This window comes from Musca autumnalis, unplaced genomic scaffold (genome assembly GCF_047663935.1).
Source record: "Musca autumnalis isolate F117 unplaced genomic scaffold, ASM4766393v1 scaffold_5, whole genome shotgun sequence".
Classification (NCBI taxonomy): domain Eukaryota; kingdom Metazoa; phylum Arthropoda; class Insecta; order Diptera; family Muscidae; genus Musca; species Musca autumnalis.
The window spans coordinates 40,237,557-40,260,122 of NW_027412088.1; the positions used below are offsets into that span (position 1 = coordinate 40,237,557).

Below are 22,566 nucleotides of genomic sequence, written 5' to 3' on the forward strand. Positions count from 1 at the left end.
TAGTTTGGACGGAATCAGGTGATCCGTTCGAGAGTTATCGTATGCATAGTGCCATAGGGATTTTTACAGCTTTTGGGCTATTTTCTCAGGTAGTATGGACTTGCCCCTGAAAAAAATTGCACCGTCGTCATGGAGGCAGTGAATACAAGTTGTTACAACAAAAGTAAAAGCGATTCGAAAGCAGGCCTTAAAATTAATTTTTCCGAAATTTTGTGTGAGAGGTACCTGAAGGAGTTGACAAATATAGTCCATATTCAAGCCTGATCGATGTCTCGTAGAAATATTACGATGTACAAAGTATGGGCCAAATCCGTTACTGCCTTCAGGAGTTATCGTGGACACAAATTTTCCGAATATTTTCGAATTTTGTGGGAGGGGTAACTAAAGGAATGGACCGATATGACTCACCTTCGGACTTAAACTCAGTTTAGACAAAATATTAGGCCAAATTTTAGACCGAATCGGTAGATCCGTTAGAGAGTTATCGTGCGCTCCAACCACTACACATTGCGCCTTTGGGGACTTTTTACAACTTTCTGGCTATTTTCTCAGGATGTATGGACTTGCCACTGATAAAACGTGTACCTTCGAAAAGGGGGCAGCGAACACAAGTTGCTACAATAAAAATCAAAATGATCCGAGAGCAGGTCCTAAACTGAACTTTACCGAAATTTTGCGTGGGAGATACCCGAAGGAGTGGACCGTTAGGGTCCATATTGGAACGTTATATATGCCTTGTAAAAATTTCACGATTTGGAAAGTATGGACCAAATCGGTTACTCCCTTCAAGAGCTATCGTACACACAAATTTTCCGAACATTTTCGAACTTTTGTGGGGGAGGTACCGGAAGGAGTGGACCGATATAACCCATCTTCGAAATTAAACTAAGTTTGGACAAACTATTACGAAAGCCAAGTTTTGGACCACATCGGCTCATCCGTTCGAGAGTTATCGTGCGCACCAGCCAGGCAGACAGACAGACGGACGGACATAGCTAAATCGACTCCAAATTGTCTGAAACACATTTCGTCCAACATACTTGGGGTCTAAAACCGTTATTTAGATGAGTCACATTTTGCTGGTTATCATAAATGCTGAGGGTATAAAAAATAAGTCCTATACCCTCCATACTAAGTTGGTATTTTTTCCGTCTGTGATGCATTGAAATAATCATTTGCGACCCTATAAAGTATATATATTCTTGATCAGAGTAAAATTCGGAGTTGACCTGTCCATCTCGTTCCGTCTATTGTAATCATTCTAGCATCCAAGAAAATGGAGAAAGAACGATGACATTTTGGAAAGATGCGTCTTGTGTTTGCAGGCACGCCAAGTTCGAAGATAGGCTATATCGGTCCACGTTTTGGTATAGCCCCCATATAACGGTACCGCCCGATTTCAGGTATATTTACATTTTCAGTGATATTTTCTGACCGAATTAGCTATAATTTGGCATTTAGGGTTCCTAGTGACCAAACAATGTATATTTCACAAATTATGGATATAGGTCCATGGTTTTATATAGTCCCCATATAACGGTACCTCCTGATTTTCGGTATTTTGAGGATTTAAGTCACAATTTTTACCGAACTAGCTGTAATTTAATATTTAAGGTTCCCTATGGCCACAAAACTTCACCACCCCATATAACGGTACCTCCAGATTTTCGGTATTTTGAGGAAGTTAGCTAACATTTTTAAGCAAACTAACTGTAATTTAACATTTGAGGTTCTCAGTGCTTATGAAAATTCTCCACCAAAAATTGTCAACATAGGTCCATGTTTTGGTATAGCCCTCATATAACGGTACCTCCCGATTTTTGGAGGGTATAATTAAATTTGTCATTTCGTTTGTAACACATCGAAATATTCATCGGAGACCCTATAAAGTATATATTCTTGATCAGGGTAAAATTCTAAGTCGATGTAACCATGCCAGTCTGTCCGTCTGTTGAAATCATGATACAGCTCTCAATTTTTAAGATAGAGCTTTGTTATTCGGTATAGAAGTTCCTATTACTCCTAGGATTGCAAATGGGCTATATCGATTCACGTTTTGATATAGCCCCCATAGAACGGTACCACCGATTTTTGGTATTTTGAAGGTTTTAGACGCATTATCACACCGAAATGGCTGAAAGTTGGTACCTAGTCTTCGGTGGGGATATACAACTTTCCCAGAAATTTTTCGGTATAGGCCCACGCCTTCACATTGCCCCCATAGAACGGTACCTCCCGATTTTCGGTATTTTGAAGGTTGTGGCCATAATAATCTACCGAAATGGCTGATATTTGGGCTTCATATGAAATTTGTCGGCATGTACCTTCATATAACCCCCATAGAACGTACCTAACGATTTTCCGTATTTTGAAGGTTGTGGCCTCAATATTCTTCAGAAATGGCTGAAAATTTGGTATTTGGTCTTCATTTGGGGTACTAAACGTTGCATAAGAAATTTGACGTTATAGGTCGACGTCTTCATATAGGCCCCATAGAACGGTACCACCCGATTTTCGGTATTTTGAAGGTTTTAGCCTCATTATCGCACCGAAATGGCTGAAATTTGCTACTTAGACTTCGTGGGGGGTATACAGCTTTATCCCTGAAATGTGTCGGTATAGGTCCACGACTTCATATAGCCCCCATAGAACGGTACCTCCCGATTTTCGGTATTTTGAAGGTTCTGGCCACAGAACCTTAGTCTTTGTTGGAGGTAAAAGCCTTTCTGACCGAAATTCGTCGGTATAGGTCCTCCCGATTTTCGTAGGTTGTGACGTCCATATCCCACCAAAAGTCAGAAATTTGTTATCTAGTCTTCCATGGGGTTATAACATATTCCATAAGAGAATTATCAGTATAGGTCCGTGGGTTCCTATATCCCCCATAGAAGCGTACATCTTGATTTTCGGTATTTTGCAGGTTTTACCGAAATATCGGAAATTTGGTATTTAGTCTTTTTTGAGTCTATCTAACAACTTTCCGCCAGAAATTTGTAGGTATAGATCGATGTTTTGATATAGCCACGGTGCGCCTTAATTAATTTAAATGAAAGGGGATTACACCTGGGAAGTTTCTGAAACTACAATGTTCGTAGATGAGAGAAATCAAAAAAACAAAAAAGTCGCAGGAGGGATTTTCAAATAAATCGCGGTAAAGGTTTACATTTTTAGGGCTTTTGCGATTTTGCTTGGAAACCGCCAGCCCTATCGAAATGGGATTAAAGAAAGGGTTGTAGCACAGTAGCCGATATTTTCAATACCTTACATGTCTCACATATGCGTTATAACGGTACTTTTTACTCGCTTTATGAAAAAATTTCAAAATATTAGCATGTGGTGAACCATTGCCAGGATAGAACCACCCTAAGAATTTACACAAATCCGTTGTCAAATGTGGCAAACTTTTACAAAAAACTATTTATAATTATATTGATTGCCAAAAAATATTGTGCAACAATTTGTATTATGGTCTTGGAATTTGATGAAAATCGATGCTTAGAGCTCCAAAAATATTCATATGAAGAAATCGGTAGAAACAATTTATAAAGTCAAAATTGTATACTGAATTAGGTTTATGAGTCCGAAACAGAGAAAATATGGTAAAGATAACTCAAATTTCTACCTTTCCAATACAACAATTGATATTTTATCTCAGAAAAGTGGATGCAAATCGATGGGTTCTACCCAGTTTCATTAGCTGCGGACATCTACAGGTCCAAAAAAAAACACCGCCGAATGCTTCATGTCAACATCAAGGGCTTTGAATTAGAAGATATCGCATGGCATGAAAAGCACGGAAACATAGGCGCACTTTATTGTGTAATAACGGATCAGAAATATTTTATCAGTGAGAGCCGTACCTGAAAAACAAAAAATAAGACACGAAAAGAACATTGAAGAAAGCGAGCTAGAAGTTCAAAATGCTCTACGAAAATAATCCTCATTCGATTTGACTGAAGACATATGTCATCTCGTAAATAAGCTAAAACAACAGTTAATAAAGATATAACGTTAATTTCAGATGCCTTATAGGTTTTTCAGCAGAAACTTCATCACGCCATAACTCAGAAGTTCGACTCATGGCGGATCTGTTCTTCGGGTTCTTAATATACTCACCAAGGGCTTTCATACCTAAAAGGAGTTATCTCTGTCCCCGATTTTCACCTCCATTTTGTGTCACAGTGTTATCAAACAAAATAATATGTCCATAACGAGTTTTCCCTATAAGTAATTTCCCTATAGTAATTCGTCGGTCCCCACGTGCTACCTTATAGAGAAGTTTGACTGTAGTTTTCAATCTGATAAACTTTGTAAAATGTTAGTTTTCTGGATCACACATTTATCATTTTACAAAAGTGCAGTGTGCCACTTGTAAAACCGAAACCGCACAGTTACGATAAAATTTTGCAATATAATGTTTTCCAATGTAAGCTTGAAATTTAGTATAAATAGCCATGTAAAATGCATTTTATTGCAACAGTGCAATTACGGAACTCTAAAATCTACCTCTTAATAGAAAATTTCCATAAAGATGTCTCGATCAACGGCTGACAAGAAAAACCTTTTACTGCTATTCGACAAGCCCACCGAGCCTGTGTTTATGGAAAAGGGTAAAACTCCAACAGTTTTCGATGTTCCGGATAAATTTCTAACCGATCGTTATCGTCCAATTGGTAACGAAGTGCAAAGTCGTTTTGGTGAGAAGGCTGAACAAAGAGTTCCCGTGCGTGATATCACTTTGCCTGATTTGCGTATTCCCATGTCTTTGGCTCGTGACGAACAATTTTCACTTTTTATTCCACGTCATCGTCGTATTGCTGGACGTTTAATTGATATTTTTGTCGGTCTAAGAAGTATTGAGGATTTGCAAAGTGTTGCAGTGTATGCCCGTGATCGTGTTAATCCATTTTTGTTTAACTATGCCTTGTCGGTGGCACTGTTACATCGTCCCGATACCCAAGGTTTGGATTTACCCTCATTTGCACAATCTTTCCCCGAGAAATATGTAGACTCTAAGGTATTTCGTAAGGTGCGGGAAGAGGCCAATGTAGTTCCGGAAGGATCACGTATGCCAATTATTGTACCACGTGATTATACAGCCTCCGATTTGGATCCTGAACATCGTCTATGGTATTTCCGTGAAGATATGGGAATTAATTTGCATCATTGGCACTGGCATTTGGTGTATCCCTTCGAAGCCGGGCAACGTAGTATTGTCGATAAAGATCGTCGTGGTGAATTATTCTATTATATGCATGAACAGATAATGGCTCGTTATAATATGGAACGTTTTAGTAATAATTTACCGCGTGTGGCAAGATTCAATAATTTCCGTGAGCCTATCTCAGAGGGATATTTTCCCAAAATGGATTCTCTTGTGGCGAGCAGATCGTGGCCACCACGTTTCAATAATATCAAGTTGAGTGATTTAAAGCGTGAAAGTGATCAAATTAGTGTTGATATTAACGATTTGGAAAGATGGCGTAATCTGATTATGGAAGCGATTCATATGGGCTACGCTGTGGATGTAAGTATAAGTTTTTTAGAATGATGTAAGGTATTCGGGTTTAGACCCACAGAAAGAAAAAGAAAGACTACTAAGTGGTTCTTATATAGATTTTTCTGCATGGCACTTTAACGACGAGATATGTACACTAGGGTTTTGAGGTTTTAACAACTTCATATCCCTGTTTCATAGCTTGATGGGTTTCTACATAAGATTACGTAAAACCTTAATTATAAGGTTATTCGGTTACATAACATTTGTTTTTCAAAATTTTCTTTATAAATCATAAAAATATCGTGAACACTTTTGTCAAAAATATAAATAAAAAAAATTGAGAACGGCGTTAAGTTTGGCCAGGCCTTTCGTTTATGATAAAGACTAAATGCAAAATTTCAGCAAGTTCAGTAAAACAATGTGGCTAACCTTCAAAATACAAAAATTCTGGAGGTACCGTTCAATGGGGGGCTATATCAAAAAGTCGATCTATACCTACAAATTTCTGGCGGAAAGTTTTTAGACTCAAAGAAAACTAAAACCGAATTTCCGACATTTTGGTAAAGCCTTAAAAAACTCGAAAATCAAGAGGTACGCTTCTATAGTAACCCGGGACCTACACTGATAATTTTCTTCTGGAATATTTGATAAACCAGTGGAAGACTAAATAACAAATTTCGGTCTTTGGACAGGATATAGACGTCACAACCTTCAGAATTACGAAAATAGGGAGGTAAAATAGGAAAATATGAAAAAATGAAGACCAAATACCAAATTTCAGACACTTCGGTGGATTATTGTGGCAACAACCTCCAAAATACTGAAAATCAGGAGGTACCGTTCTATATGAAGGCATGGACTTATACCGACAAATTTCATATGGAACGCCTTATACCACAAGTGAAGACCAAATACCAAATTTCAGCCATTTCGGTGGAATATTGAGGCCACGCCACAACCTTCAAAATTCCGGAAATAGGGAGGTGCCATTCTATGGGGGCTATACTAAGACGGGGACATGTACCGACAAGTTTTCGTGGGAAAGTTTTATACCCAGTGGTCACGAAACATCTCCACAAAAAATCTTCAACATAGGCCCATGTTTTGATATAGCCCCCATTTTTGGTATTTTGAGGATTTTAGTTACAATTTTTAACCGAACTAGCTGTAATTTGGCATTTGAGGTTCTCAGCGGTCTCGAAAGTTCTGCACCAAAAATCGTCAACATTGGTCCATGTTTTAGTATAGCCCCAGTACCTCCCGATTTTCGGTATTTTGAGGATTTTAACTACAATTTTTAACTGAACTAGTTGTAATTTGACATTTGATGTTCTCAGTGGTCACAAAACTTCTCCACTAAAAATCGTCAACATTGGTCCATGCTTTGGTATAACCCCCATATAACGGTATTTTGACGATTTAATTTACAGTTTTTACCCGAACAAGTTGTAATTTGACATTTGAGGTTCTCAGTGGTCACGAAACTTCTCCATCAGAAATCGTCAACATAGGTCCATGTTTTGGTATAGCCCCCATATATTGGTACCTCCTGATTTTCGGTATTTTGAGAATTTTAGTTACAATTTTTAACTGAACTAGCTGTATTTTGGCATTTGAGGTTCTCAGTGGTCACGAAATTTCTCCACGAAAAATCGTCAACATTGGTCCATGTTTTGGTATAGCCCCCATATAACGGTACCTCCCGATTTTTGGTTTTTTAAGGATTTTAATTACAATTTTTACCCAAACAAGCTGTAATTTGACATTTGAGGTCCTCCGTGGTCACGAAACTTCTTCACTAAAAATCGTCAACATAGGTCCATGTTTTGGCATAGCCCCCGTATGACGATACCTCCTGATTTTCGGTATTTTGAGAATTTTAGTTACAATTTTTAACCGAACTAGTTGTAATTCGGCATTTGAGGTTCCTGGTGGTGACGAAACTTCTTCACCAAAAATCGTCAACATAGGTCCATGTTTTGGAATAGCCCCCATATAATGGTACCTCTCGATTTTCGGTGTTTTGAGGACTTTACTTACAATTGTTAACCTAACTAGCTGTAATTTGACATTTAAGGTTCTCAGAGGTCGCGAAAGTTCTCCACCAAAAATCGTCAGCATGAAACCATGTTTTGGTATGGCTCCCATATAACGGTACCTCCCGATTCTTAGTATTTTGAGGAATTCAACTATAATTTTTACCAAACAAGCTGTCAAATTGACACTTGAGGTTTTCAGCGGTCGCGAAAGTTTTTCACTAAAAATAGTCAACAATTATGGTCCTATAATTTGGTACAACCCTTATATAACGGTACCTGCCAATTTGCGGTATTTCGAGGATTTTAGTTAAAATTTTTAACCTAACTAGCTGTAATTTGACAGGTGAGGTCCTCCGTGGTCACGAAACTGTTTCACTAAAAATCGTCAACATAGGTCCATGTTTTGGTATAGCCCCCATATAACGGTACCTCCAGATTTTTGGTATTTTGAGGATTTTAATTAAAATTTTTACCCGAACAAGCTGTAATTTGGCATTTGAGGTTCTCTGTGGTAACGAAAATTCTCCATCAAAAATCATCAACATAGGTCCATGTTTGGGTATAGCCCCCATATAATGTTACCTTCAGATTATTGGTATCTTGAGGATTTTAGTTACAATTTTAATCGAACAATCTGTAATTTGACATTTGAGGTTTTGAGCGGTCACGAAAGTTCACCATCAAAAATCGTCAGCATAGGTTCTTGTTGTGGTATAGCCCCCACTTCCCGAGTTTCGGTATTATGAGGATTTTAGATACTATTTTTAACCGAACTACATACAGCTACTTTGACATTTGAGGTCCTCAGTGGTTACGAAACATTTTCGCTAACAAGTAAGAAAGTATCAGTCGGCTTTGCCGACAGAGATATACCCTCAGCCTATGTGCATTAAAACTTTCATCTACGGACAGGGTCTTTACAAAATGTTGTGGTCCTTTTTGGGCATTTTAACTTGCCGACAAAAATGTATATTAGGATTAAAGTTCAAAAGTGGTACGGAGAAGGTACTTAAAGGAATGGATCGATATAGTCAAATATGGAAGTGGTTCTTATTTTGGGAGTCTTTTTTCGATATCGCGCCCACTAGTCACTTCAGTGAGTCACCCCAGTGAATGAAAGACTTGCTGCAATTCGAATAAAAGCTAAATTTTTCAACATCAGCTTTATTTGCGCTCATGCTCCCACTGAAGAAATGGACGAACAGACCAAAGATATATTTTACGAGCGCTTAGAAGAAACATATGACCGTTGCCCTGCCCATGACATTAAAATCATTCTAGGCGATTTTAATGCCAAATTGGAAAGGAGAATATATTTGGCCCAACAGTCGGGAAATTCAGTCTCCACAGTGAAACATCTGACAATGGTATGAGGCTGATAGACTTTGCAGCTGCAAAAAACATGGTAGTTAGCAGTACCAGATTTAATCATCTCGATATTCATAAGGGCACCTGTCTGTCTCCAGATCAGAAAACAAGAAACCAAATTGATCATGTTGTGATAGATGGAAGACATTCATCGAGCGTGTTGGATGTACGATCGTTCCGAGGCGCAAACATTGATTCGGACCACTATCTTGTTGCAGCAAAGGTACGCACCCGCTTAAACGTAGCAAACAAAGTACGAACAGACACAACACGAAAGTTAGACATCGGTAAGCTGCAATCACAACTGATAGCCACAGCATATTCCACTCAACTAGCCCAATTGCTTAATCAAAGCACTCCTCATCCCGATAACATATCAGCGCAATGGCAAAGCATTGCCCACTCCATGCAAACAGCCGCAAAATCCATACTTGGATACCAGAGACCTCCACCAAGGAATCCATGGTATGATGTGGAGTGTCGTGCTGCCGCCGAAGAGAAAAATGCTGCATATAAGGCTACTTTACAATCAGGGAGAAAAGGGGAGAAGAGAAACGTCTTTTCCGCAGGAAAAAGAGAGAGATGGAAAAGCGGGAGTGTGAAAAAATCGAGATGTACAGGAGCCAGAATGAAGTCCGAAAATTCTACCAAAGAGTCAAGTATCAAACTGATGGCTTTGGTACAGGCACATCCTCCTGTAGAGACCAGCAAGGTAATTTGGTAACTGATACAGATAGTGTACTCAGGATATGGAAAGAACATTTTTCAAATCTGTTGGTATCCAATAGCAGCGAAGACGACGAAGATACCACAGTCCACAGATGGTATTGAATTTTTACCGCCCAGCCAAGATGAGGTAAATACAGCAATAAATCGGCTGAAGAATAATAAGGCAGCAGGGGCCGATGGCTTACCAGCCGAGCTGTTCAAAACCGGTGGCGACACGCTGATAAGGTGTATTCATCAGCTAGTTAGCACCATCTGGCAGGAAGAACGAGTACCCGACGATTGGAACCTGAGTATCCTGTGCACAAGAAGGGAGATAAGACTGTATGCTCCAACTATAGGGGCATAAGTCTTCTCCCTATTGCATATAAGATAGTGTCAGCGATATTGTGCGAACGACTAAAGCCAATGGTCAACGAAATAATTGGACCATACCAATGTGGCTTTAGACCTGGCAAGTCCACCATTGACCAGATGTTTACCCTGCGGCAAATCCTGGAGAAGACCCAAGAGATGCAGATCGACACCTACCACCTTTTTGTCGATTATAAAGCAGCATTCGACAGTCCCCTCCGATCAAAGGTATCGGTATACAGCATCGGTGTACATTTCCAAAACATCTTCGAACAGACCCTAAACTGCACGTGGACACAAATGTTGAACTTTTGTGGGGAAGGTAACCTAAGGAGTAGACCGATATGGAACATTTTAGAAGTTAAACTAAATTTGGGCAAAATATTAGGAGAGTCAAAGTTTTGACCAAATTGGTTGCCCGTTCAAGAGATATATGAGTGACATTGGGGGGAAGTACCGGAAGTTGTGGAGCGGTATTGCCCATCTTAGAACAGAAACTAAGTTTGGACAAAATATGACGGCCAAATCGGTCGATCGATTCGAGAGATATCGTACTCTCCAACCACTACATATGGTGCCATAGGGTTTTCTTACACCTTTCGGGCTGTTTTCTCAAAAAGTATAGACTTGCCCCTGAAAAAAAATCGTTTTACGTCGTAATTGAGGTAGCGAATGAAAGATGCTTCAACAAAAATCAAAGCGATTCGAGAGCAGATCTTAAAGTGAACTTATCCGAAATTTTGTGTGGGAGGTACCCGAAGTAGTGGACAAATATAGTCCGTATTCGAACCTGATCTATATCTGGTTGATATATTAGGATGTGTAAAGTATGAACCAAATAGGTCATTCCCTTCAAGAGTTATCATGCGAAAAATTTTTTCGAACATTTTTGAAGTTTTTTAGGGAGGTACCTGGAGGACTAAGTTTGGACAAAATATTACGAAGGCCAAATTTTGGACCGAACCGGCAGATCCGTTCGAGAGTTATCTTGTGTTCCAATCACTACACACGGTGTAACAGGGGTTTTTTGCACATTTCATGCTATTTTCTCAGAAAGTGTGAATTTACCCTTAATGAAACTTGTACCGTCGTATGGGGGCAGTGAATACAAGTTGTTACAACAAATTTGCGAGCTGGTCCTAAACTGAACTTTTCCGAAATTTCGTGTGGGAGGTACCCAAAGTAGTGGACCGATTGAGTCCATATTGGAACCTCTTTTAAGTCAGGTAGAAATTTCACGATGTGCAAAGTATAGACCAAAAACACTACTCCCTTTAAGAGTTATCGTGCACACAAATTTTCGGAACATTTTCGACTGATCCAATTTGTTTGTCATAAAATTTTACTATAGGTCTCAGAATACACCAAATCTGTAAATCTTATATAATCGCCAGGAATCTTTAAAAATGAAAAACAAGTTTTTTCCTTTTTCTTTCGATTTGATACATGAACGTAATACGAAACTTGGTTCTAGGTGAAAAGTGTCAAAAGAAGAAAAATTTTACACAAAATTTCATTATAAGTTTCAGAATAAAATATACATCTAGGTATACTATTTTCTTAAGAAAATTAGATTACAAATTTATATATTTTAGAATGAAATTATTTGTTTTTATTTTGGACTGTTAATTTTACATAATTCCATACTGGATCAAAATCTAACAAAATCCTTCACTATTTGGGGATATGATAAAAAGGAAAAACGTTCCAAATCAAATTTCACTATGAGTCTCTGAATAAAAGAAATCTGTAACCATAACATATACACTGCACCCCGCTTATTTACCTCTCTGCTTAACAGCCATTCCCGTTTAATTGCCTCACAATCTGAATCCCCAAAGTTTTTTTCATACAAATGGGTTCAAACTGTCCCGTTTAACTACTTTTCTATAAGTACCCAATTCGGATATTTGCCCGTCAAATAGTTCCCCAAAAAGAACAGTTAATAATGTTTTTCTCGGTTTATTACCCGCACTGGTGTATTTATGAGAAAATCAATTTCGACGACTACGTGAATTGTGATGAAGATGTCCAGTGTTATGTTATGGTGTTATGTTCACTGATGACTAAATTTCTTATTGATTAAATAATATAACTTATATAGTTTTAGACTTTTTTACTATAGACCGTTTTGTTTTTTGGCGATTATGTTCTAATTGTTGTCATTTTTTGTAAGGCTGAGATGAGATTTTTGCAACTACACACATGAGGTAGTTATGTGGGATTTTCGTAACTGCCTTTCCCGCATAACTGCCTCAATTTTTTGGAATTTTATGAAAGGTAGTTAACCGGGGTGCAGTGTAACATTCTTAGCAGCCATTGTTTTTAGGCCATATTTTACAATTTTTATCCAGATTGTCGTTGTGATTTGACACTATAAATATCTTATTGATATTTTCTCGGTACAAATTCATACAGAAGATACGTGAGAGGTTTACGGCTATGGTTCAGTGAAAATATAGTTGTTATAAGGGCTCTCACATGCACGATTTGTCGTGGTTCAATATAATACAATGATGACAGTAACCCCTGTGGCACTTAGGGAATAAACTCTAGAAATTGACATAAATAGCTGCATCATTACCATAACAAATCCAGTTAGGATATAGCCATATATGTCATAGCCCTTATGTACACTAGGACTATAACCAAAAAATACCACAACACTACCATATGTGGAATATTGTCCTAATAACAAAAATACGTTTTAAGGTCTATTCGGCCACAATTTTTGATCTAAATGTTTGAACATTTGCCTCATTTAAATTCAAATAAATGCTTAAAATATAGCTATGTGGAGAAAATCTTTTATAATACTTATGTAGTACGGTCCGATATTTAAGATTATATATATATATTTCATAATATTCGTCAATGCTCTACACGGCTATGTGGTGATATTTTTTGATATTTGTAAGAAATGCAAAACAAATTTTAACCCTAATGTACACTCGTTTAACAATCCAAAATTATTTCGTTATTGTATTTCTCCTTCCAGGAAAGTGGTAACCAACAACGTTTTACCGAAGAGGAAGGCATAAACATCCTCGGAAATATGATCGAATCATCCACTATATCACCAAATCGAAATCTATATGGAGATATACACAATATGGGTCATGTACTAATTTCATTTGCCCACGATCCCGATCATCGTCATTTGGAATCGTTCGGTGTTATGGGTGATTCAGCAACGGCAATGCGTGATCCAGCATTTTATAAATGGCACGCAAATATTGATGACATCTTTCAAGAACATAAGCGAAAATTACCACCCTACACCATGCCACAGTTACAAAACGATGGTATCACCATAGAGGGTTTGCAGGTGGCCAGTGATGGTGGACAACCCAATGTCTTAACGACATTTTGGCAACAAACTGATTTGGATTTATCACGTGGCATGGATTTTGTGCCAAGGGGTAATGTTTTTGCACGTTTTACCCATCTTCAGCATACACCATTTACATATACGATAAATGTGAAAAATGCCAGTGGTGCTCAACGTTTCGGTACGGTGCGGATATTTTTGGGACCCAAAAACGATGAACGTGGCCAACAAATGATATTCAGTGAACAACGTTTAATGATGGTGGAATTGGATAGATTTGTGGCATCATGTAAGTATATGGAAAATGGACCTAGATACATATGTATATTAGAAACAAGCTGAGGATGTCCGGTTAGACTTCATTTTTAATTTTGAAATGTTTTAACTTCTTCTGCTTACTTTCATATTCCTCCGTACATTACATTGCATCTGCCAATTGCATACTGCATTGTAAGATCTCGAGAAGTTTCCCTATATTTAGGTGATCTTCAAATTACCTATGAAATTCTTTCAAAATTGAGCAATTGAAAAGGTCTCATATTTACATGTCATAACTTTTTGAGTTCATTGCATTGTTGTGATTTCAGATTGTTGTCGCGCTCATAAGCTTATCTCCCATTGAAAAATGCAATTTCAATTTTCACACGCTTTCAGTTTCGTTATACTATCAGAACCACATATATGGTCAATTATATTTTAACCACACACACAACAAAGTGTGATATGGCAACAAATTGCGACGGCGTAGGAATAAGACTTTGCGCATTAACGCGAAAAAAATGTTTCTGTGGTTTCCACAAAAGAATGTCAGAAATGCAGAAATCCTAATTAATATCCCAATCAGCTAAGTTCTGGGGATGTGTCGATTTATTCGATGTTTTACTATAAAAAAAAAAATGAATCAAAGAAGATGGATTTGCTCACAGTTTTCTTCGACTGCAATGGCGTGATGTGTCATGAATTATTGCCACATGTGCGTAAGGTCAATAAGGAATACTACCTTGACGTTGTGCGCCGTTTGCGCATAAGAAACGCACTAAATTGTTAAAAATCAATAATGGATTTTGCAAAATGATAACGCACAAGCTTACACATCGATGCTTGCGCTTGAGTTTTTGGCCAAAAACAAAACTGTTAACATGCCTCAACCGCCGTATTCACCGGACTTGCCCTCCGCTTATGTTTTCCTTTTCCCAAAACAGATTGTAAAATGACGGCTTTTGTTTATCAGACCTCGTATAAACAATTAAAAAGTGTTAAGTTAGGCTAAGCCGAGCTTTTTATTCCCTACACCATAAGATATTCTTAACTGAATAATTAGTCCTCTTTCTGTTAGGAAAGTATTTACCAGGGCTTATATCCATCATTTTCGATTGGAAAAGAATTTTTTTGACCACTGGGAATACGAATTTTCAATTTTTATCGATGTTTTCGGTGTCGTGACAAAACTCCCAACGGACATAACTCCCAAATCAATTTTGGGAGTTATGTCCTCCTTTTATGTAGGACGTAACGCCCAAAACCATTAGAACTTATGTCCGATGATATGTGCAGACATATGTAACTCCCAATTGGCCCTTTTTTAATTTTAATAATTTTGTTTTCAAATTTAAAGATGTGATTTAAGACTTCTACCCTTGCACATATACTAAATCCGGCTACGCGAACCAAATCTTCTTTGCCTTGCAATATATTTGACTTCAACCCTTGCAAAATGTTCTTCAAAATATTTTGGACGTTATGTGCGCTAGGTGTTCGCGGACATAACTCATTTGACTTCAACCCTTGCAAAATGTTCTTCAAAATATTTTGGACGTTATGTGCGCTAGGTGTTCGCGGACATAACTCCCAACAAATTTTGGAGTTATGTCCGAGTTCATTTACGAACATGAGTCTCAAAATCATTTTGGGAGTTATGTCCGGGCACCGACGTTTTCTACCCGTTCACAATCCGAAATACTATATTACAGTCATTCTATTTGGACGATGTATGTACAGCAGATTCTAAAACCTTTAAAATACTAACAAGTAAAAACCATTATACCCTCCACCATAAAATATTCGGAACTAAAATGCAATAAGAAGTTTCGGGATCTCATGCAATTTTTAGTGCAGAAATTTCCTCGCCATTGGTAATTTCAAATGTCAAATTCCAGATAGTTCGGTCAAAAATTTACCTTAAATCCTCAAAATACCTTAAATCGGGTGGTACAGCTATATAGACCACCTTCGAACATGACCTGCCTATGAAGAAAAGTCACTCTGGTGAAAAATTATATAAACGGGATTTTATCCATTTCTGTAGGATAATTGTGCTAAAACCCTCAAAATGCCGAACATCGGGGGAATGTTTTGTCGCCCCAACAAAGACTAAATCGGGAGGTACCTTTCTATGGGGGCTTTATAAAGGCGTGGACCTATACAGGCAAAATTCTAGGGGAATGTTTTGTAGCCCCAACGAAGACTAAATACCAATTTTAAGCCATTTCGGTGGCATAATGAAGCTAAAAACTTAAAAATACCGAAAATCGGGAGGTACCGTTCTATGGGGGCTATATAAAGGCGTGGACCTATACAGACAAAATTCTGGGAGAATGTTGTATAGCCCCAACAAAGACTAAACAACAAATTTCAGCCATTTCGGTGGAATAATGAAGCTATAAACTTGAAAATACCGAAAATCGGGAGGTACCGTTCTATGGTGGCTATACTAAAACGTGGACCGATATAGCCCGTTTGCAATACCAAACATCCTAGGAGTAATAAAAACTTCTATACTAAGTCACAAAGCTCTATCTTAAAAATTGCGAGCTTTATCTCGATTTCAACAGACAGACGGACGGACAGACGGACATGGTCAGATCGACTTAGAATTTAACCCTGATCAAGAATATATATACTTTATAGGGTCTCCGACGAATATTTCGATGTGTTACAAACGGAATGACAAATTTAATTATACCCTCCATAGTATTGTGGAGTTTATAAAAATCGATATTGCCCATCTTCGAACTAAGTTTGGAAAAAACAAGTAAGAACGGCGTTAAGTTGTTATACCCTCCACCACAAGTTGTATTGAAGTAAAATGGAATAATTAGTTTCCTTTCGTGTATGAAGAAGACTTAATACCAAATTTCAGCAATTTCGGTAAAACAATGTGAGGCACCATTCTATGGGGGCTATTTCATTCAAAACGTCGATCTATACCGACAAATTTCTGACGGAAAGTTTTTAGGCTCAACGAAGACTAAATACCAAATTTCCTATATTTCGGTAAGAAGTAAGCTTCTATGGGGATATAGTAAGACGTGTACCTATACTAATAATACTCTTCTGGAATATTTTATAACTCTTGGAAGACGAAATAACTAATTTCAGCCATTTCGGTTGGATATTGACGTCACAATCTTCAATATTACGAAAATCTGGAGGTACCGTTCTATGGGGGCTATATCGAAACGTGGACTTATACCGACGAATTTTAGTCAGAAATGGGGCACTATGAAACCGTGGACCTATACAGACAAATTTCTGGCGAACAGTTTTATATCACATTGAATACTAAATACCAAATTTCAGCCATTTTGGTGGAATACTGAAGACATAACCTTCAAAAGACGAAAAATCGGGAGGTACTTTTCCATGGGGGCTATATGAAGGCGTGGACCTATAAAGACAAATTTAAAGGGGAAGTTTGAGTACCCCCAACGAAGTCTAAATACCAAATTTCAGCCATTTCGGTGGCATATTGAGGCCACAACGTTCAACATACCGAAAATCTGGAGGTACCGTTCTATGGGGGCTATATGAAGACATGGACCGATACCGACAAAGTTCTGGGGAAAAGTTTTATACCCTAAAGAAGACTAAGTACCAAATTTCAGCCATTTCGGTGTGATAATGAAGCTAAAACCTTCAAAATACCGAAAATCGGAAGGTACCGTTATATGGGGGCTATATGAAGGTGTGGACCGATACCGACAAAATTCTGGGGGAAAGTTTTGTACCCATAAAGAAGACTACGTACCAAATTTCATCCATTTTGGTAGGATAATGAAGCTAAAACCTTAAAAATACCGAAAATCGGGAGGTACCGTTCTATGGGGGCTATATGAAGGTGTGGACCGATACCGACAAAATTCTGGGGGAAAGTTTTATACCCCTAAAGAAGACTACGTACCAAATTTCAGCCATTTTGGTAGGATAATGAAGCTAAAACCTTAAAAATACCGAAAATCGGGAGGTACCGTCCTATGGGGGCTATATCAAAACGTGGACCGATATATCCCATTTTCAATACCAACTATATATCCCACTTTCAATACCAAGCAAGTAATAAAAACTTCTGTACCAAATTTTGACTCTCTGTCTTTAAAATTGCGAGCTGTGTCTTGATCTCAACAGACAGACAGACGGACGGACGGACGGACGGACAGACGGACATGGTCAAATCGACATAGAATTTTATGCTGATCAATAATATATACTTTATAGGGTCTCCGACGAATATTTCGATGTGTGACAAACGGAATGACAAATTTAATTAACCCTCCGTATGGTGGAGGGTATAATAATACGAAGCCAAATGTTGGAACAAATCGGTTGATCAGTTGAAGAGTTATAGTGCGATCCAATGTTCGGGCTATTTTCTCAGGAAGTATGGTGGCAGCGAATACAAGTGACTGCATCAAAAATCAAAGCGGTTCGAGAGCAGGTCTTAAGTTGAACATCTCCGAAATTTTGTGTGGGTGGACCCGAAGGAGTGAACCGATAGATTCCATATTAACACCTCATCTAAGTCTGGTTCAAATTTCACGATTTGCAAAGTATATACCAAATCGGTTACTCCCGCACAATTTTTACTCGTGCGCACAATTTTTCCGAACATTTTTCAACTTTTGTGGGGGAGGTACAAACAAAAACTAAGTTTGGACAAAATATTACGAAGGCCAAATCTTGAACCGAATAAGCTGATCCGTTTGAGAGTGATTGTGCGCTCCAGCCAATACACATGGTACTATTGGGGTTATTTACTGCTTTCAAACTATTTTCAGTATTGACTTGCCCCTGAAAAAACTTGTACCGTCTTGATGGTGGCAGCGAATACAAGTGGCTGCAACAAAAGGCAAAGCAGGTCTTAAACCGAAGTTAACCGAAATTTTTTGTCGAAGGTAACCGATCTGTCCTCTCCGATAGAGTCCATATTGGAACCCCATCTATGTCTGGTAGAAATTTCACGTCTACATATAGGTCCCATATAACAGAACCTCCCGATTTTCGGTATTTTGAAAGTTGCGGCCACAATATCCCACCGAAGCACAGTGCGAAATTTGGGAAGTTTAGTGGAACTTTAAGGGATTTTCAAAGTACATGAAATTAATTAAACTTTTATTGAATTCGTTAGCTAAGTACTCCACTGCAAATGGTCCATACTCCGCGAAACGACTTAAAAATGCACTTAAAGTTGCACCTTTGTTTAAAAATTTTTTTTTTGTAAGAAATGTATTTTTGATTCATTAAAAAAATGGAGTGGTGCGGACAAATGGTAAGTCAGTATGCCATGATTTATTTTTCTTAATATTTTACAAAACAATTATGATATTTTACACGTTAAAGAAATGCAACAAACCCTTATTGTTTTCGTGCAATTTTAGTCGGAAAGAAGTGATTTTTTGAGGCTTTCAAAATTATAATTTTTTATTTTCCGTGGACATTTCAAAAGTGAGTTCCGTACATTCACGTGTTAAGATATATATAATATGAAAGATTGGATTCTCCTCTGTTCGCAAAGCTATAAAACTGCTGCGGTATCACGCGGTCTTTGGAGATATTCAAGATTTTCTAAAAAGACTTCGGGAATTTCATTCAGTTGCATTTTCCAAAAGTGAGGTAATCGCGACAATGAACGCCATTGTTGACTGTGTTTTGAAGAAATGGACTCACTAATTCTAACAATGATAATTTCGGTAAAATTAAGAAACCTCTCGCAATTTTTCATAGTTTTGACCTCTAAATGTTGGTGATTTACATATAGTGCAACATTTTTAGATGCTGTAATGCAGTGCAGACCTGAACTTGATCTGAAAGACATTATCAACAAAATTAATAGTACAGACCTGCTGAAAGGGTCAATAAACATTATAGATACAAATGAAAACAAAAATATTGACATTTTACTCCTTAATAGATGTGTAGGGTTGTGGGGCTTCACCCAGAAGTGGACCTACGTATGTTGACAGCTTTTGTGTGAGGAGGTTTTTTATTCGCTCACATCTTAAAATTTACATTTGCATCACAATCGGCTGCAATTTTTGTCTTTAACCTTTAAAATACCCAATATGAAGGAGCCCGGCATGTGGGGGCTATTCCAAAACGCGAACCTATATTGAAAATATTTTGTACATAAGTTTTCTATCCGCTGAAAACTCAATATACCAATTTGCATCAAAATCGATTGAAAAATGAATGTAAAACGACGGCAGACACCGTTACATGAGCGATACAGGAAACCGCGGGTCTATGTGGCCCAATTTGAGCCCCACACTGTCCACTAATATAATAAACATTTGTGCAAAATTTTAGGAATCTACACCTTTTCCGTAAAGTTCCGCTAAAGTGCTCATATTTTGCACTGTGCGAAGTGGCTAAAATTTAGTATTTAATATTTAGACTTCGTTGGGGGTACAAAACATTCCTCGAGAACCCAGTGGCAAGTGTTAACCCAGTTACTAAAACTTTGGCAATCTTAAAATCTAACAAAACTAAACACATTAGAAGGGTGCCGCCTAAAAAACCACGACATAGATTTTTTCCCTTTTTTCTGGGTTAAAATACCCTTAATTTGCCCATTTTGGTATAGCCCTCATATAATAGTGCCCCCATTTACGATTTTTTTTTTAAACCTTACTTTTAATTTTTCTACCGAATTGGTTTTTAATTGAAATTTTGTGTTCCCAGAAGATAAAAAACTTACTCGCAAAAAACTATCCATTCGTGATGGAGGGTATTAAAAGTTACATAGAAATATTTTGTCGCATTATTGTGCTTTGATTGATTTTACACGTCTAGCTCCATTTGTTTGTTTATTTTAATTGTCTAAAAATACATTTGATGCAAATAAATACTCCGTCTTGTTTTAGTCAATCCGGGACAGAATACTATACGCCGTCGTTCTGAGGAGTCCAGTGTTACGATACCTTTCGAACGCACCTTCCGTAATTTAGATGTAAATCGACCGAATGCAAACACATCAGAAGAATTGGAATTTAATTTCTGTGGTTGTGGCTGGCCTGAGCACATGTTGATACCCAAGGGTTTGCCGGGTGAAGGTTTACGTTGTCAGCTGTTCGTTATGATATCCAATTATGAAGATGATCGGGTATGTTCACTCGCTGCATATAAAACAATTTCCTGTATGCTATGAGATTCATTTCTGTTCTTTTTAGGTCGATCAAGATCTAGTTGGTAGCTGTAGTGATGCTTCATCCTATTGTGGAGTACGTGATCGTAAATACCCTGATCGTCGTGCCATGGGTTTCCCATTTGATCGTCTGCCACGTCAGGGTGCGGATCGTTTAACGAATTTCTTAACACCAAATATGAGTATTGTGGATGTGAATATTAAACATGATGCCAATCGGGTGGTACAACGTCAACAATAATGAAATTAAAAACGCGAAAATATTGAATGCATAAGACAAATAGCGATGATAATGGATATGTGAATTGGATTATATTTGAATAGTGATTTAAGATAGTTATAAAATAATGCGGCATTTTAATCCAATTTGCAGATAAAAGCACATAAAATTGGAAGTGTTGCAATAGATTTAATATTTGCAAAAGCATACTTCATAAACTTTTTAATTATTTTATTAATATTTTCTGAAATAAAAATAGCTACATTAGGCCGGGGCGATTTGTATGAAAGCAAAAATACCTTCTTTGGGCTCTTCGCGTTTCTGATTCCTGGGCTTGTACTGAGCAAAAAAGTCCACTAGACCAGACCCTTTGTTTACGATGAAAATCGAGCCTCTCGATTTCGACTTGAAGTTTTTTATCCACAAGGCCAAAATTGCCTGAAGGAGCGTTCCAATGCTTTTACAATGTACTAGAGAGCTCTTAATTATTCTCTTGGATCGAAAATCTCAATGGTTTGGCTGTTATATACCACAATATCCAAAAAAACGTGGATAAAAAACATCAAAATCGGGAGGCTCGACTTTCACAGTATACATATGGTCTAGTGGATTTTTTGCTCAGTACAATCCCAGGAATCATAAACGTTAAGGGCCCAATAAGGTGTTCAAATTACCCCACCCTAAGGTACATAAAAAAATTTTATGTTATTCTTACAGTCATTTTTTATATTCAAAAAGTTTGTAACGTATCGTAGACCCATACATATATATGGTAATATTCAAAAAAGTTTTTCAATCGTTGAAGTTGAGGTTCATCATTTAATAAGTCGCGAACTGTTAATATATTTTATAAAATATGAATATATTTATATTAATTGAAGTGTTTTAGCCACGATCTCATAATATGGACCATAACAAATAATTTTCGTGGAAGCTGCGTTGGTGGTAATATTAAAAAATGGGTAAAAATGTGTTGAAGTTTACAAGTTTTTTTGTGTTCTTTCTTGATTTCTGGTCAAACCACGGAAAATTCAGACATAAGCTCAAAGAAAGAACTGAAGAATACCCCATGGTTCTAATGTATGACTTTTCGATATATACACTGCATCCCCTAAAATCGATGCTGACATTTTGAAGTTTTGAAAACTGGGTTTTTCGAATTTTTCTTATAATTAGAGGGTGCAACTAGATAATAATTTTACAACTGTCGTACAGGTACCCCTGAACCCCGCGTGATTTTAGTTTTTTTACATGCCGGATCTAATGAGCTCTTCCGCGGTCGAATCTATCCACTAAAACGCCGGATATAGATACCTTGAAAGTAGAAAAATCTGCAAAAATATATTTTGACAATTCCGCGAATTGAACCGCGATTTTCTTTGATTATTTTTGCATAAATGTAATCCTTTATACGCGATTATAATATTTGCCAAAAAGGTGTGTCACAAATTACAAAGATTCAGGAGTAATATCCCTATTTATCCCAAAATAGAATGCGGTGGCACATCCGCAGTTTTTGACGAATCTGTCTAAAATAATTTATATTGACGTATTTTTAATAGGGGGCCATTGAAATCGGATGCACCTTATAATCATATGCACATCGCC

General features: G+C 37.6%; 1 protein-coding gene across 1 annotated transcript; it reads left to right on the forward strand.

Moving 5' to 3' along the window:
* The first annotated feature begins 4,473 nt into the window (after nucleotides 1-4,473).
* On the forward strand, nucleotides 4,474-21,661 carry LOC141405725 (phenoloxidase 2-like). The gene is made up of 4 exons (XM_073990391.1): nucleotides 4,474-5,527; nucleotides 12,986-13,607; nucleotides 20,458-20,696; nucleotides 20,764-21,661. Exons 1-4 carry the CDS (start codon nucleotides 4,532-4,534, stop codon nucleotides 20,977-20,979), a joined length of 2,073 nt encoding a protein of 690 aa, XP_073846492.1. The 5' UTR covers nucleotides 4,474-4,531; the 3' UTR covers nucleotides 20,980-21,661.
* The last annotated feature ends 905 nt before the right edge of the window (nucleotides 21,662-22,566 follow it).